The 19,790-nt window shown below is 46.1% G+C and overlaps 1 protein-coding gene across 1 annotated transcript in view; it reads left to right on the forward strand.

The window, feature by feature from the left end:
* ntrk3b (neurotrophic tyrosine kinase, receptor, type 3b) overlaps positions 1-19,790 on the forward strand; it is a 180,974-nt gene that overhangs the window by 112,348 nt on the left and 48,836 nt on the right. Inside the window, exon 12 of the mRNA XM_090222041.1 lies at positions 7,175-7,363. Coding sequence (XP_090078167.1) covers positions 7,175-7,363 — 189 coding nt within the window. The remainder of the gene's footprint in view (positions 1-7,174; positions 7,364-19,790) is intronic.

Raw genomic sequence — 19,790 nt, forward strand, 5'->3', positions numbered from 1 at the left:
GTTATTGCAAATGTACAAGGCTGTTTCTTGGTCTGAGAACTTTCTAGAGCCACATAACTCACCACGCACTATCGACTTGAACTCTAGAACAGGTTTCTAAAGTGTCAGAGCTCTAGGTCTGACGGTTCTTTGATAATTCGAAAAAACAACTATTGCAGGCTCTGTGTCTCTAAGCCCCACACTGTGTCACTCCATCCTTGCTATATGTGTGTGTGTGTGTGTGTGTGCGGTTTTTTTGGAAATATGATGGGAGAAATGACTGATTTACAGTTCATGAGGGTTGCCTAACCACACATATGAAGTTTTGGAAAGAGCTAACCTTTTAAACCCTTCGAAACAGCCTCTATGACCCCAATTTAAGGCACTTCCGGTTGATACAGGAAGCTGAAAGTGAACACATATCCTCCTTGGGGTAGGCTCTGACAAAATATTGAGCTTTAAGTCTTTACATTAAGAACTGACTGATTTACAGAGGGTTGAATGAGTGTGTGTTATTTCAGAAAATCACAAATTTCGCAGCGCTCCGAACCCACCTTAACGGATTCGTTTGAACACGCTGCAACTGGATCTAACACATTTCATTGACCATCACCAATTGTACATTGTACGATTTCTCGTAAATTACAAAAAATAAATGGCTGATTCTTTTTTTCCTGACACCGTAGGTTCATGTACTTTGATGTGAGCCGGTCAAATTAGCACTTTATTTTCATTTTTTACCTTTAATCCCATAAAAATGGACTTAACTCAAAAAGCGTTGAGGCCTCAACATCATCTTGTTTCTGGGCTAACAGCCCATTAGTCCAAACCTATGCTCACCAAGTTTCATCTTCGAAGTCTTTTCCATTTAGGAGAAATGGCCATGTCGTGATTGGTGATGTTTTGTACATTTGCAATAAGATTCCATACACCATCTGGTGGAATTTACCATGACAGAGGAAAAATGACCATCATTTAAAAAATGTGTAAAACGGAAACCGAATGTCCGAGAGACTTCGTTTGACTTCCCGGAAGATCTAGCTCTGGTGCATGGCCCGCCACCATCGTCAATTTTTTAAAAGCATTCACGGACGCCTAGTAAGGGACTGTACATTTGCAATATGGAGATTCTCATCGCTTATACAGCAAATGCCGAAAAGTGCCCTTCATGTATGGAGGACTTCTGACCAGGGGCTATAGGGCTCTGGTCACATGACTTCCTGTTCTCTTCATAGTGGAGGACTGCTAAATAATATTCAGGTGTTAACTCCAACAAACACAAGTCACAACTTCTATAGGAGGGTTTTGTCTCTGAGAAATACTCACTCTAAAGCCAACAACTACAACTGTAAAACAGTGTCTCTCACACCGCAGTCTGACTTCCTGCTAAGGGACAGAACTTGACTGGAGAAAGTTGCACTGTTTCATTGTGTGTGTTTCTTTAGAGTACATCAGAGTTGATCTGATGGAAGACCTCTGCTCTTAGTCTGCTTCCCAGATGGCACCCTATCCTCTATATACTGCATTACCTTGGACCGGCGCCCTGGTTAAAAGTAGTGCACTGAATACGGTGCAAATTGGGACACAAGCTTAGATATATTCTACTGGAGATATGCTGTCTCAGAACCCAATTCACAGCTACTGCATCTTATAAAACTCCTTCCAGAGACCACAGGGACGTTTTCTTCAGCGTCAGAACCCATTCACAGCTACTGCAACTTATATAACTCCTTCCAGAGACCACAGGGAGGTTTTCTTCAGCGTCAGGTAGCATTGATCCAGTCTGCAGGATGTTATCACTCAACAGCCCAACTTCTCCTGTTCTCCCATCCTCCCTTTACCTCTTCTCTGTAATCTGGCCCTCCCAGGGAGACATTTCTGAGTGGGTTCTGAGTTGGGAGCCAGACAGGAACGTAGTGCTGTAGCATTGTGCAGAGCTGGACAAAAATATTATATATAGGAAATAGGTTGCGATTTGGGATGTAACCTCTGAGTGTGTAGTGGAGCCGTAGTGCTCATAGTTCAGAGAACTGAAACTTTTCAAATGATCAAACTCCTTCCAGAGACCATAGGGAGGTTTTTATCAGACGCCAGGTAGCATTGATGCGGTCTGCAGGATGTTGACTACTTTGACCAGAGCCAATAAGGTACTATTGGACCCAGAACATCTACAGCCTCTGATTGTGAGTGGGTATTGGACCCAGAATATCTACAGCCTCTGATTGTGAGTGGGTATTGGACCCAGGCCGTCTACAGCCTCTGATTGTGAGTGGGTATTGACCCAGGCCATCCACAGCCTCTGATTGTGAGTGGGTAATGGACCCAGGCCATCTACAGCCTCTGATTGTGAGTGGGTATTGGACCCAGAACATCTAAAGCCTCTGATTGTGAGTGGGTACTGACCCAGGCCATCCACAGCCTCTGATTGTGAGTGGGTAATGGACCCAGGCCATCCACAGCCTCTGATTGTGAGTGGGTAATGGACCCAGGCCGTCTACAGCCTCTGATTGTGAGTGGGTATTGGACCCAGAACATCTATAGCCTCTGATTGTGAGTGGGTATTGGACCCAGGCCGTCTACAGCCTCTGATTGTGAGTGGGTATTGACCCAGGCCATCCACAGCCTCTGATTGTGAGTGGGTAATGGACCCACACCATCTACAGCCTCTGATTGTGAGTGGGTATTGGACCCAGAACATCTAAAGCCTCTGATTGTGAGTGGGTATTGACCCAGGCCATCCACAGCCTCTGATTGTGAGTGGGTAATGGACCCAGGCCATCCACAGCCTCTGATTGTTAGTGGGTAATGGACCCAGGCCGTCTACAGCCTCTGATTGTGAGTGGGTATTGGACCCAGAACATCTACAGCCTCTGATTGTGAGTGGGTATTGGACCCAGGCCGTCTACAGCCTCTGATTGTGAGTGGGTCATGGACCCAGGCCACCTACAGCCTCTGATTGTGAGTGGGTATTGACCCAGGCCATCCACAGCCTCTGATTGTGAGTGGGTAATGGACCCAGGCCATCCACAGCCTCTGATTGTTAGTGGGTAATGGACCCAGGCCGTCTACAGCCTCTGATTGTGAGTGGGTATTGGACCCAGAACATCTACAGCCTCTGATTGTGAGTGGGTATTGGACCCAGGCCGTCTACAGCCTCTGATTGTGAGTGGGTCATGGACCCAGGCCACCTACAGCCTCTGATTGTGAGTGGGTATTGGACCCAGAACATCTACAGCCTCTGATTGTGAGTGGGTAATGGACCCAGACCGTCCACAGCCTCTGATTGTGAGTGGGTATTGGACCCAGGCCGTCTACAGCCTCTGATTGTGAGTGGGTCATGGACCCAGGCCGTCTACAGCCTCTGATTGTGAGTGTGTTTTGAACCAGGCCGTCTACAGCCTCTGATTGTGAGTGGGTATTGAACTAGGCCATCTATAGCCTCTGATTGTGTTGTGGGTATTGGATCCAGGCCATCTACAGCCTCTGATTGTGAGTTGGTATTGGATCCAGGCAAACTACAGCCTCTAATTGTGATTGCGTATTGGATCCTGGCCATCTACAGCCTCTGATTGTGATTGGGTATTGAACTAGGCCATCTACAGCCTCTGATTGTGAGTTGGTATTGGATCCAGGCCATCTACAGCCTCTGATTGTGAGTGAGTAATGGACCCAGGCCGTCTACAGCCTCTGATTGTGAGTGTGTTTTGACCCAGGCCGTCCACATCCCAGAGGCCACTGCTGTCGATCAGATCTCTTTTTATTCTATGCCAGGGCTTCTTTAATACATCAGATGTTTTCTCCTATTCATCATCCTTTTCTGCCATATTTATTTAAAGTGGCTGAGTCTTCAGACAGAACCTCAAGTGGTTTAAAATGGTCACTTCACATAACGCCCAGGAGACTGATGTTGTTCTATCACCTCTCTGAACTGGAGGGTTGAGATGCTGGCCCTGATGATAGGATTATGACCTAAATGTCACCCTATTCTCTACATAGTGCACTACTTACGATGGGACTCTGGTCATAAGTAGTGCACTATTTTCAGTAGGGAATAGGGTGAATGTTTGGGACGTAAATGAGGACTGTATGACTGGATCTATATGATTATTTACTCAGTTGTCAAGGTGACGAGAAGGCTATACCTTGTGGTTGAATCAGCTCCAATATCACCCTGTCATTCTCTACCTAAATCAGCTCCAATATCACCCTGTCATTCTCTAGCTAAATCAGCTCCAATATCACCCTGTCATTCTCTAGCTAAATCAGCTCCAATATCACCCTGTCATTATGTCACTAAATCAGCTCCAATATCACCCTGTCATTCTCTCACTAAATCAGCTCCAATATCACCCTGTCATTATGTCACTAAATCAGCTCCAATATCACCCTGTCATTCTCTAACTGAATCAGCACCAATATCACCCTGTCATTATGTCACTAAATCAGCTCCAATATCACCCTGTCATTCTCTCACTAAATCAGCTCCAATATCACCCTCGCATTATGTCACTAAATCAGCTCCAATATCATCCTGTCATTGTCACTAAATCAGCTCCAATATCACCCTGTCATTCTCTCACTAAATCAGCCCCAATTTCACCCTGTCATTATGTCACTAAATCAGCTCCAATATCACCCTGTCATTCTCTAACTAAATCAGCTCCAATATCACCCTGTCATTACGTCACTAAATCAGCTCCAATATCATCCTGTCATTCTCTAGCTAAATCAGCTCCAATATCACCCTGTCATTATGTTACTAAATCAGCTCCAATATCACCCTGTCATTATGTCACTAAATCAGCTCCAATATCACCCTGTCATTCTCTAACTGAATCAGCTCCAATATCACCCTGTCATTATGTCACTAAATCAGCTCCAATATCACACTGTCATTCACTCACTAAATCAGCTCCAATATCACCCTGTCATTACGTCACTAAATCAGCTCCAATATCATCCTGTCATTGTCACTAAATCAGCTCCAATATCACCCTGTCATTCTCTCACTAAATCAGCTCCAATATCACCCTGTCATTATGTCACTAAATCAGCTCCAATATCACCCTCGCATTATGTCACTAAATCAGCTCCAATATCATCCTGTCATTGTCACTAAATCAGCTCCAATATCACCCTGTCATTCTCTCACTAAATCAGCCCCAATTTCACCCTGTCATTATGTCACTAAATCAGCTCCAATATCACCCTGTCATTACGTCACTAAATCAGCTCCAATATCATCCTGTCATTCTCTAGCTAAATCAGCTCCAATATCACCCTGTCATTATGTTACTAAATCAGCTCCAATATCACCCTGTCATTATGTCACTAAATCAGCTCCAATATCACACTGTCATTCTCTCACTAAATCAGCTCCAATATCACCCTGTCATTACGTCACTAAATCAGCTCCAATATCATCCTGTCATTGTCACTAAATCAGCTCCAATATCACCCTGTCATTCTCTCACTAAATCAGCTCCAATATCACCCTGTCATTATGTCACTAAATCAGCTCCAATATCACCCTGTCATTCTCTAACTAAATCAGCTCCAATATCACCCTGTCATTCTCTACCTGAATCAGCTCCAATATCACCCTGTCATTATGTCACTAAATCAGCTCCAATATCACCCTGTCATTCTCTCACTAAATCAGCTCCAATATCACCCTGTCATTATGTTACTAAATCAGCTCCAATATCACCCTGTCATTCTCTCACTACATCAACCCCAATATCACCCTGTCATTGTCACTAAATCAGCTCCAATATCACCCTGTCATTCTCTAACTGAATCAGCTCCAATATCACCCTGTAATTCTCCAACTGAATCAGCTCCAATATCACCCTGTCATTCTCTAACTGATTCAGCTCCAATATCACCCTGTCATTCTCTAACTGAATCAGCTCCAATATCACCCTGTCATTCTCTCACTAAATCAACTCCAATATCACCCTGTCATTCTCTCGCTAAATCAGCTCCAATATCACCCTGTCATTCTGGATGTTATTTTCTGTCCTCTTAGATGTTATTTTCCTTCCTCTCGGTTGTTATTTTCCTTCCTCTCGGTTGTTATTTTCCTTCCTCTCGGTTGTTATTTTCTGTCCTCTTGGATGTTATTTTCTGTCCTCTTGGATGTTATTTTCTGTCCTCTTGGATGTTATCTTCTGTCCTCTTGGATGTTATTTCCTGTCCTCTTGGATGTTATTTTTCTTCCTCTTGGATGATCTTTCCCTTCCTCTTGGATGATCTTTCCCTTCCTCTTGGATGATCTTTCCCTTCCTCTTGGATGATCTTTCCCTTCCTCTTGGATGATCTTTCCCTTCCTCTTGGATGATCTTTCCCTTCCTCTTGGATGATCTTTCCCTTCCTCTTGGATGATCTTTCCCTTCCTATTGGATGTCCTTTCCCTTCCTCTTGGATGTTCTTTCCCTTCCTATTGGATGATCTTTCCCTTCCTCTTGGATGTTATTTCCTTCCTCTTGGATGATCTTTCCCTTCCTCTCGGTTGTTATTTTCCATTCTCTTGGATGTCCTTTCCCTTCCTCTCGGTTGTTATTTTCCATTCTCTTGGATGTCCTTTCCCTTCCTCTCGGTTGTTATTTTCCATCCTCTTGGATGTCCTTTCCCTTCCTATCGGTTGTTATTTTCCATCCTCTTGGATGTCCTTTCCCTTCCTCTCGGTTGTTATTTTCCGTCCTCTCAGAATATGAAGGCTGTCAGAGTGCACATTGTGAGCCTGTGACTCACTGATGATACAGAGACTGGCTCCGGTACTGCCAAGCTGGAGAAACAAAAACAGATTTTCAGGGATTGATCGAAGATGGGACATTACGGTGTACTGACACACTAGGAAGATGGTGGCGAACTTCAAAACTGTCCAGATTGACCTGAGAAAACGTACAGATTGACCTGAGAAAACGTACAGATTGACCTGAGAAAACGTACAGATTGACCTGAGAAAACGTACAGATTGCTAAACTGCCTCAGACACAGCTAAGAGTTAAACATTGCTTAGCATATAGAGATATATTACATAAAAAATGCTCCAATTGTGGTTAAAGAGATTTCCATGTGTTGTGGTTCTGCAGGCCTTCGGCTACATAACTGTAAAGCACTTTGTGATGACTGCTGATGTAAAAAGGGCTTTATATTTATTCAATTTATTAACTTTGTCTTCCTCTTCAAGGGCCGGTGGCGGCGATCAGTGGTGAGGAAGACTCTGCCAGTCCTCTTCATCACGTCAACCATGGCATCATCACACCCTGTACCCTCAACGGCGAGGCTGACGAGGTGGTTATAGGAATGACCCATATACCTGTTATAGAGAAACCACAGTACTTCAGACACGGACACGACTGCAACACACCCACCACCTGTAAGTACTCTCTCTCTCTCTCTCTCTCTCTCTCTCCCTCTCTCTGTCTCTCTCTCTCTCTCTGTCTCTCTCTCTCTCTCTCTCTCTCTCTGTCTCTCTCTATCTCTCTCTCTCTGTCTCTCTGTCCCTCTCTCTGTCTATCTCTGTCTCTGTCTTTCTCTCTCTCTCTCTCTCTCGCTCTCTCTCTCTGTCGCCCCCTCTCTCTCTCTCTCTCTTTCTGTCCCTCTCTCTCTCTCTGTCCCTATCTCTCTGTCCCTCTCTCTATCTCTCTGTCTCTCTCTCTCTGTCCCTATCTCTCTGTCCCACTCTCTCTCTGTCCCTCTCTCTGTCCCTCTCTCTCTCTCTCTGGCCCTCTCTCTGTCCCTCTCTCTGTCTCTCTCTCTGTCTCTCTCTCTCTCTCTCTCTCTCTCTCTCTCTCTCTGTCTTTCTCTCTCTACTAGATGTTGGAACATTGCTGCAGGGACTTGCTTCCATTCAGCCAGAATAGAGTTTGTGAGGTTGGGCACTGATGTTGGGGGTGATTAGGCCTGGCTCGTAGTCGGCGTTCCAATTCATCCCAATGGGATTGAGGTCAGGGCTCTGCGCAGGCCGGTCAAGTTCTTCCACACAGATCTCAACAAACCATTTCTGTATGGACCTCGCTTTGTGCATAGGGGCATTGTCATGCTGAAACAGGAAAGGGCCTTCCCCAAACTGTTACCACAAAGTTGGAAGCACAGAATTGTCTAGAATGTCACTGTATGCTGTAGTGTTACGATTTCCCTTCACTGGAACTAAGGGGTCCGAACCATGAAAAACAGCCCCAGAACATTATTCCTCCTCCACCAAACTTTACAGTTGGCACTATGCATTGGGGCAGGTAGGGTTCTCCTGAAATCCGCCAAACCCAGATTCGTCTGTCGAACTGCCAGATGGTGAAGTGTGATTCATCACTCCAGAGAACGAGTTTCCACTGCTCCAGAGTTCAATGGCGGAAAGCTTTACACCACTCCAGCCAACGCTTGGCATTGCGCATGGTGATCTTAGGCTTGTGTGATGCTGCTCGGACATGGAAATCCATTTCATCAAGCTCCCGACAGACGGTTCTTGTGCTGACGTTGCTTCTAGAGGCAGTTTGGTAACTCGGTAGTGAGTGTTGCAACCGAGTACCAACTATTTATACATGCTACGCGCTTCAGCACTCAGCGGTCCCGTTCTGTGAGCTTGTGTGGCCTTGCACTTCACAGCTGTTGCTCCTAGACGTTTCCACTTCACAATAACAGCACTTACAGTTGACCGGGCAGCTCTAGCAGGGCAGAAATTTGATGAACTGACTTTTTGGAAAGATGGCATCCTATGACGGTGCCATGTTGAAAGTCACTGAGCTCCTCAGTAAGGCCATTCTACTGCCAATGTTTGTCTATGGAGATTGCATGGCGGTGTGCTGGAGTTGATACACCTGTCAGCAACGGGTGTGGCTGAAATAGCCAAATCCACTCATTTGAATATACTCAAAACTTTAGTATGTATAGGGTATTTCTCTGGTCTTGAAACACCAGAATGTAGCCTTGGCCACTTCTCATACTTATGCTAATTAAAGCATTTCAGTTTGGTTTCATTTGTTTCCATTGTTCATCTCCTGTGTATTCCTCACCACGAAAGGTTTTGAATTAATATCTAAAATCATTTGATATTTTGTTGTATTTTTCTCAATTAAATATCAGTTCTGAAAGTACTTGGACCAGACTAATTCAGAGGCCCAGTTAGTTAGTTCCTCTGCCAATCACCAGACTAATTCAGAGACCCAGTTAGTTAGTTACTCTGCCAATCACCAGAACTAATGCTTGATTCCTTCCTTTCTATTTCCGACTCTCAGATCTCAGGGAGTTAGGCTTGTATCCCAAAGGGCACCCTGTTCCCTACGTAGTGGACTAGTCCTATATACTGTGCTATCTGAAGAGCAGAGCACGCTGGGTATTGATCTTAGACACTCATTTTCCTCAGTGATGTGCTATCTGAAGAGCAGGGCAGGCTGGGTATTGATCTTAGACACTCTTTGATCAGTCTGCATAAGTACAGTAAAAACGATTCCCTAATGGCACCCTATTCCCTACATAGTGCACTCCTCCAGGGCTCTTTTCAAAAGTAGTGCACTGTGTAGGGAATGGTTTACCATTTGGAACGTAGGCCTATATAAAACTGGTTTGGCTAAGCTCCCTTCCTCTCTAATTGGAATGAATGTAAACATAATTTCCCAGTTGGAAATATGAGTTTCAGGAGGAATTCACCATCTGCGTCTCAGCTGGTTATCTTTCCTTTAAAAGAGTATCCTCAGGCAGAGAGGGGTTTAGTGCCTCTGCTCTACAGAGGTACGTCATCATACAGGCCCAAATTACAACCTATTCTAGTGGACTACTTTTGAGCAGAACTTAATGGGCCCTGGTCAACAGTAGGAATAGGGCTCTGGTCTAAAGTAGTGCACTATGTAGGGAATAGGGCTCTGGTCTAAAGTAGTGCCACTACATAGGGAATAGGTCTCTGGTCTATAGTAGTACCACAATATAGGGAATAGGGCTCTGGTCTAAAGTAGTGCACTATGTAGGGAATAGGGTCCCATTCGAGTTTATCATCTTCTTTAGACAGCACCACCACTCTATATCAGACAGCACCACCACTCTATATCAGACAGCACCACAACTCTATGTCCGACAGCACCACCACTCTACATCAGACAGCACCACCACTCTATATCAGACAGCACCACCACTCTACATCAGACATCACCACCACTCTATATCAAACAGCACCACCACTCTATATCAGACAGCACCACCACCACTCGATATCAAACAGCACCACCACCACACTATATAAGACAGCACCACCACTCTTTATCAGACAGTACCACCACTCTATATCAGACAGCACCACCACTCGATATCAGACAGCACCACCACCACTCTATATCAGACAGCACCACTCTATATCAGACAGCACCACCACTCTATATCAGACAGCACCACCACCACTCTATATCAGACAGCACCACCACTCTATATCAGACAGCACCACCACTCTAAATCAGACAGTACCACCACTCTTTATCAGACAACACCACCACCACCACTCTATATCAGACAGCACCACCACTCTATATCAGACAGCACCACCACTCGATATCAGACAGCACCACCACCACTCTATATCAGACAGCACCACCAACACTTTATATCAGGCAGCACCACTCCATATCAGACAGCACCACCACTCTATCAGACAACACCACCACTATGTCAGACAACACCACCACTATATCAGACAACACCACCACTCTATATCAGACAACACGACCACCACTCTATATCAGACAACACCACCACCACTCTATATCAGACAGCACCACCACTCTATCAGACAACACCACAACTCTATATCAGACAGCACCACCACTATATCAGACAGCACCACCACTCTATATCAGACAGCACCACCACTCTATACCAGACAGCACCACCACTCTATATCAGACAACACCACCACTCTATGTCAGACAGCACCACCACTCGATATCAGACAGCACCACCACCACCACTCTATATCAGACTGCACCACCACTCTGTATCAGACAGCACCACCACTCTATATCAGACAGCACCACCACCACTCTATATCAGACAACACCACCACTATATCAGACAGCACCACCACTCTATATCAGAAAACACCACCACTCTATATCAGACAACACCACTCTATATCAGACAGCACCACCACTCTATATCAGACAACACCACCACTCTATATCAGAGAGCACCACCACTATATCAGACAGCACCACCACTCTATATCAGACAGCACCACCACTCTATACCAGAGAGCACCACCACTCTATATCAGACAACACCACCACTCTATGTCAGACAGCACCACCACTCTATATCAGAAAACACCACCACTCTATATCAGACAACACCACCACCACTCTATATCAGACAGCACCACCACTTTATATCAGACAACACCACCACTCTATATCAGAGAGCACCACCACTATATCAGACAGCACCACCACTCTGTATCAGACAGCACCACCACTCTATATCAGACAGCACCACCACCACTCTATATCAGACAACACCACCACTCTATATCAGACAACACCACCACTCTACATCGGACAGCACCACCACCACTCTATATCAGACAACACCACCACTCTATATCAGATAGCACCACTCTATATCAGACAGCACCACCACTCTATATCAGACAACATCACCACTCTATATCAGACAGCACCACCACTCTATATCAGACAACACCACCACTATATCAGACAGCACCACCACCACTCTAGGGAATAGGGCTCTGGTCTAAAGTAGTGCACTATGTAGGGAATAGGGTCCCATTCAAGTTTATCATCTTCTTTAGACAGCACCACCACTCTATATCAGACAGCACCACCACTCTATATCAGACAGCACCACAACTCTATGTCCGACAGCACCACCACTCTACATCAGACAGCACCACCACTCTATATCAGACAGCACCACCACTCTACATCAGACAGCACCACCACCACTCGATATCAGACTGCACCACCACCACTCTATATAAGACAGCACCACCACTCTTTATCAGACAGTACCACCACTCTATATCAGACAGCACCACCACTCGATATCAGACAGCACCACCACCACTCTATATCAGACAGCACCACTCTGTATCAGACAGCACCACCACTCTATATCAGACAGCACCACCACTACTCTATATCAGACAGCACCACCACTCTATATCAGACAGCACCATCACTCTATATCAGACAACACCACCACCACTCTATATCAGACAGCACCACCACTCTACATCAGACAGCACCACCACTCTACATCAGACAGCACCACCACTCTATATCAGACAGCACCACCACTCTATATCAGACAGCACCACCACTCTATATCAGACAGCACCACAACTCTATGTCCGACAGCACCACCACTCTACATCAGACAGCACCACCACTCTATATCAGACAGCACCACCACTCTACATCAGACATCACCACCACTCTATATCAAACAGCACCACCACTCTATATCAGACAGCACCACCACCACTCGATATCAAACAGCACCACCACCACTCTATCAGACAACACCACCACTATGTCAGACAACACCACCACTATATCAGACAACACCACCACTCTATATCAGACAACACGACCACCACTCTATATCAGACAACACCACCACCACTCTATATCAGACAGCACCACCACTCTATCAGACAACACCACAACTCTATATCAGACAGCACCACCACTCTATATCAGACAGCACCACCACTCTATACCAGACAGCACCACCACTCTATATCAGACAACACCACCACTCTATGTCAGACAGCACCACCACTCGATATCAGACAGCACCACCACCACCACTCTATATCAGACTGCACCACCACTCTGTATCAGACAGCACCACCACTCTATATCAGACAGCACCACCACCACTCTATATCAGACAACACCACCACTATATCAGACAGCACCACCACTCTATATCAGAAAACACCACCACTCTATATCAGACAACACCACTCTATATCAGACAGCACCACCACTCTATATCAGACAACACCACCACTCTATATCAGAGAGCACCACCACTATATCAGACAGCACCACCACTCTATATCAGACAGCACCACCACTCTATACCAGAGAGCACCACCACTCTATATCAGACAACACCACCACTCTATGTCAGACAGCACCACCACTCTATATCAGAAAACACCACCACTCTATATCAGACAACACCACCACCACTCTATATCAGACAGCACCACCACTTTATATCAGACAACACCACCACTCTATATCAGAGAGCACCACCACTATATCAGACAGCACCACCACTCTGTATCAGACAGCACCACCACTCTATATCAGACAGCACCACCACCACTCTATATCAGACAACACCAACACTCTATATCAGACAACACCACCACTCTACATCGGACAGCACCACCACCACTCTATATCAGACAACACCACCACTCTATATCAGATAGCACCACTCTATATCAGACAGCACCACCACTCTATATCAGACAACATCACCACTCTATATCAGACAGCACCACCACTCTATATCAGACAACACCACCACTATATCAGACAGCACCACCACCACTCTAGGGAATAGGGCTCTGGTCTAAAGTAGTGCAATATGTAGGGAATAGGGTCCCATTCGAGTTTATCATCTTCTTTAGACAGCACCACCACTCTATATCAGACAGCACCACCACTCTATATCAGACAGCACCACAACTCTATGTCCGACAGCACCACCACTCTACATCAGACAGCACCACCACTCTATATCAGACAGCACCACCACTCTACATCAGACATCACCACCACTCTATATCAAACAGCACCACCACTCTATATCAGACAGCACCACCACCACTCGATATCAGACAGCACCACCACCACTCTATATAAGACAGCACCACCACCCTTTATCAGACAGTACCACCACTCTATATCAGACAGCACCACCACTCGATATCAGACAGCACCACCACCACTCTATATCAGACAGCACCACTCTGTATCAGACAGCACCACCACTCTATATCAGACAGCACCACCACTACTCTATATCAGACAGCACCACCACTCTATATCAGACAGCACCACCACTCTATATCAGACAACACCACCACCACTCTATATCAGACAGCACCACCACTCTACATCAGACAACACCACCACTCTACATCAGACAGCACCACCACTCTATATCAGACAGCACCACCACTCTAAATCAGACAGTACCACCACTCTTTATCAGACAACACCACCACCACCACTCTATATCAGACAGCACCACCACTCTATATCAGACAGCACCACCACTCGATATCAGACAGCACCACCAACCCTCTATATCAGACAGCACCACCAACACTCTATATCAGGCAGCACCACTCCATATCAGACAGCACCACCACTCTATCAGACAACACCACCACTATATCAGACAACACCACCACTATATCAGACAACACCACCACACTATATCAGACAACACGACCACCACTCTATATCAGACAACACCACCACCACTCTATATCAGACAGCACCACCACTCTATCAGACAACACCACAACTCTATATCAGGCAGCACCACTACTATATCAGACAGCACCACCACTCTATATCAGACAGCACCACCACTCTATACCAGACAGCACCACCACTCTATATCAGACAACACCACCACTCTATGTCAGACAGCACCACCACTCGATTTTAGACAGCACCACCATCACTCTATATCAGACTGCACCACCACTCTGTATCAGACAGCACCACCACTCTATATCAGACAGCACCACCACCACTCTATATCAGACAACACCACCACTATATCAGACAGCACCACCACTCTATATCAGAAAACACCACCACTCTATATCAGACAACACCACCACCACTCTATATCAGACAGCACCACCACTCTATATCAGACAACACCACCACTCTATATCAGAGAGCACCACCACTATATCAGACAGCACCACCACTCTATATCAGACAGCACCACTCTATATCAGACAACACCACCACCACTCTATATCAGACAGCACCACCACTCTATATCAGACAACACCACCACTCTATATCAGAGAGCACCACCACTATATCAGACAGCACCACCACTCTATATCAGACAGCACCACCACCACTCTATATCAGACACCACCACCACTCTATATCAGACAGCACCACCACTCTATCAGACAACACCACAACTCTATATCAGACAGCACCACTACTATATCAGACAGCACCACCACTCTATATCAGACAGCACCACCACTCTATACCAGACAGCACCACCACTCTATATCAGACAACACCACCACTCTATGTCAGACAGCACCACCACTCGATTTTAGACAGCACCACCATCACTCTATATCAGACTGCACCACCACTCTGTATCAGACAGCACCACCACTCTATATCAGACAGCACCACCACCACTCTATATCAGACAACACCACCACTATATCAGACAGCACCACCACTCTATATCAGAAAACACCACCACTCTATATCAGACAGCACCACCACTCTATATCAGACAACACCACCACTCTATATCAGAGAGCACCACCACTATATCAGACAGCACCACCACTCTATATCAGACAGCACCACTCTATATCAGACAACACCACCACCACTCTATATCAGACAGCACCACCACTCTATATCAGACAACACCACCACTCTATATCAGAGAGCACCACCACTATATCAGACAGCACCACCACTCTATATCAGACAGCACCACCACCACTCTATATCAGACAACACCACCACTCTATATCAGACAGCACCACCACTCGATATCAGACAGCACCACCACCACTCTATATCAGACAACACCACAACTCTATATCAGATAGCACCACTCTATATCAGACAGCACCACCACTCTATATCAGACAACACCACCACTCTATATCAGACAGCACCACCACTATATCAGACAACACCACCACTATATCAGAGAGCACCACCACTCTATATCAGACAGCACCACCACTCTATATCAGACAACACCACCACTATATCAGACAGCACCACCACCACTCTATATCAGAAAACACCACCACTCTATATCAGACAACACCACCACCACTCTATATCAGACAGCACCACCACTCTATATCAGACAACACCACCACTCTATATCAGAGAGCACCACCACTATATCAGACAGCACCACCACTCTATATCAGACAGCACCACCACTCTATACCAGAGAGCACCACCACTCTATATCAGACAACACCACCACTCTATGTCAGACAGCACCACCACTCTATGTCAGACAGCACCACCACCACTCTATATCAGACAACACCACCACTCTACATCAGACAGCACCACCACCACTCTATATCAGACAACACCACCATTCTATATCAGACAGCCCCACTCTATATCAGACAGCACCACGACTCTATATCAGACAGCACAACTCTATATCAGACAGCACCACCACCACTCGATATCAGACAGCACCACGACTCTAGATCAGACAGCACAACTCTATATCAGACAGCCCCACCACCACTCGATATCAGACAGCACCACCACTCTACATCAGACAGCACTACCACCACTCGATATCAGACAGCACCACCACTCTATATCAGACAACACCACCACTCGATATCAGACAGCACCACTCTATATCAGACAGCACCACCACTCTATATCAGACAACACCACCACTCTATATCAGAGAGCACCACCACTATATCAGACAGCACCACCACTCTATATCAGACAGCACCACCACTCTATACCAGAGAGCACCACCACTCTATATCAGACAACACCACCACTCTATATCAGACAGCACCACCACCACTCTACATCAGACAACACCACCACCACTCTATATCAGACAGCACCACCACTCTACATCAGACAACACCACCACTCTACATCAGACAGCACCACCACTCTATATCAGACAGCACCACCACTCTAAATCAGACAGTACCACCACTCTTTATCAGACAACACCACCACCACCACTCTATATCAGACAGCACCACCACTCTATATCAGACAGCACCACCACTCGATATCAGACAGCACCACCAACCCTCTATATCAGACAGCACCACCAACACTCTATATCAGGCAGCACCACTCCATATCAGACAGCACCACCACTCTATCAGACAACACCACCACTATATCAGACAACACCACCACTATATCAGACAACACCACCACACTATATCAGACAACACGACCACCACTCTATATCAGACAACACCACCACCACTCTATATCAGACAGCACCACCACTCTATCAGACAACACCACAACTCTATATCAGGCAGCACCACTACTATATCAGACAGCACCACCACTCTATATCAGACAGCACCACCACTCTATACCAGACAGCACCACCACTCTATATCAGACAACACCACCACTCTATGTCAGACAGCACCACCACTCGATTTTAGACAGCACCACCATCACTCTATATCAGACTGCACCACCACTCTGTATCAGACAGCACCACCACTCTATATCAGACAGCACCACCACCACTCTATATCAGACAACACCACCACTATATCAGACAGCACCACCACTCTATATCAGAAAACACCACCACTCTATATCAGACAACACCACCACCACTCTATATCAGACAGCACCACCACTCTATATCAGACAACACCACCACTCTATATCAGAGAGCACCACCACTATATCAGACAGCACCACCACTCTATATCAGACAGCACCACTCTATATCAGACAACACCACCACCACTCTATATCAGACAGCACCACCACTCTATATCAGACAACACCACCACTCTATATCAGAGAGCACCACCACTATATCAGACAGCACCACCACTCTATATCAGACAGCACCACCACCACTCTATATCAGACACCACCACCACTCTATATCAGACAGCACCACCACTCTATCAGACAACACCACAACTCTATATCAGACAGCACCACTACTATATCAGACAGCACCACCACTCTATATCAGACAGCACCACCACTCTATACCAGACAGCACCACCACTCTATATCAGACAACACCACCACTCTATGTCAGACAGCACCACCACTCGATTTTAGACAGCACCACCATCACTCTATATCAGACTGCACCACCACTCTGTATCAGACAGCACCACCACTCTATATCAGACAGCACCACCACCACTCTATATCAGACAACACCACCACTATATCAGACAGCACCACCACTCTATATCAGAAAACACCACCACTCTATATCAGACAGCACCACCACTCTATATCAGACAACACCACCACTCTATATCAGAGAGCACCACCACTATATCAGACAGCACCACCACTCTATATCAGACAGCACCACTCTATATCAGACAACACCACCACCACTCTATATCAGACAGCACCACCACTCTATATCAGACAACACCACCACTCTATATCAGAGAGCACCACCACTATATCAGACAGCACCACCACTCTATATCAGACAGCACCACCACCACTCTATATCAGACAACACCACCACTCTATATCAGACAGCACCACCACTCGATATCAGACAGCACCACCACCACTCTATATCAGACAACACCACAACTCTATATCAGATAGCACCACTCTATATCAGACAGCACCACCACTCTATATCAGACAACACCACCACTCTATATCAGACAGCACCACCACTATATCAGACAACACCACCACTATATCAGAGAGCACCACCACTCTATATCAGACAGCACCACCACTCTATATCAGACAACACCACCACTATATCAGACAGCACCACCACCACTCTATATCAGAAAACACCACCACTCTATATCAGACAACACCACCACCACTCTATATCAGACAGCACCACCACTCTATATCAGACAACACCACCACTCTATATCAGAGAGCACCACCACTATATCAGACAGCACCACCACTCTATATCAGACAGCACCACCACTCTATACCAGAGAGCACCACCACTCTATATCAGACAACACCACCACTCTATGTCAGACAGCACCACCACTCTATGTCAGACAGCACCACCACCACTCTATATCAGACAACACCACCACTCTACATCAGACAGCACCACCACCACTCTATATCAGACAACACCACCATTCTATATCAGACAGCCCCACTCTATATCAGACAGCACCACGACTCTATATCAGACAGCACAACTCTATATCAGACAGCACCACCACCACTCGATATCAGACAGCACCACGACTCTAGATCAGACAGCACAACTCTATATCAAACAGCCCCACCACCACTCGATATCAGACAGCACCACCACTCTACATCAGACAGCACTACCACCACTCGATATCAGACAGCACCACCACTCTATATCAGACAACACCACCACTCGATATCAGACAGCACCACTCTATATCAGACAGCACCACCACTCTATATCAGACAACACCACCACTCTATATCAGAGAGCACCACCACTATATCAGACAGCACCACCACTCTATATCAGACAGCACCACCACTCTATACCAGAGAGCACCACCACTCTATATCAGACAACACCACCACTCTATATCAGACAGCACCACCACTCTATCAGACAACACCACAACTCTATATCAGGCAGCACCACTACTATATCAGACAGCACCACCACTCTATATCAGACAGCACCACCACTCTATACCAGACAGCACCACCACTCTATATCAGACAACACCACCACTCTATGTCAGACAGCACCACCACTCGATTTTAGACAGCACCACCATCACTCTATATCAGACTGCACCACCACTCTGTATCAGA

This window comes from Oncorhynchus mykiss, chromosome 26 (genome assembly GCF_057628025.1).
Source record: "Oncorhynchus mykiss isolate SJ-2025 chromosome 26, ASM5762802v1, whole genome shotgun sequence".
Lineage (NCBI taxonomy): Eukaryota > Metazoa > Chordata > Actinopteri > Salmoniformes > Salmonidae > Oncorhynchus > Oncorhynchus mykiss.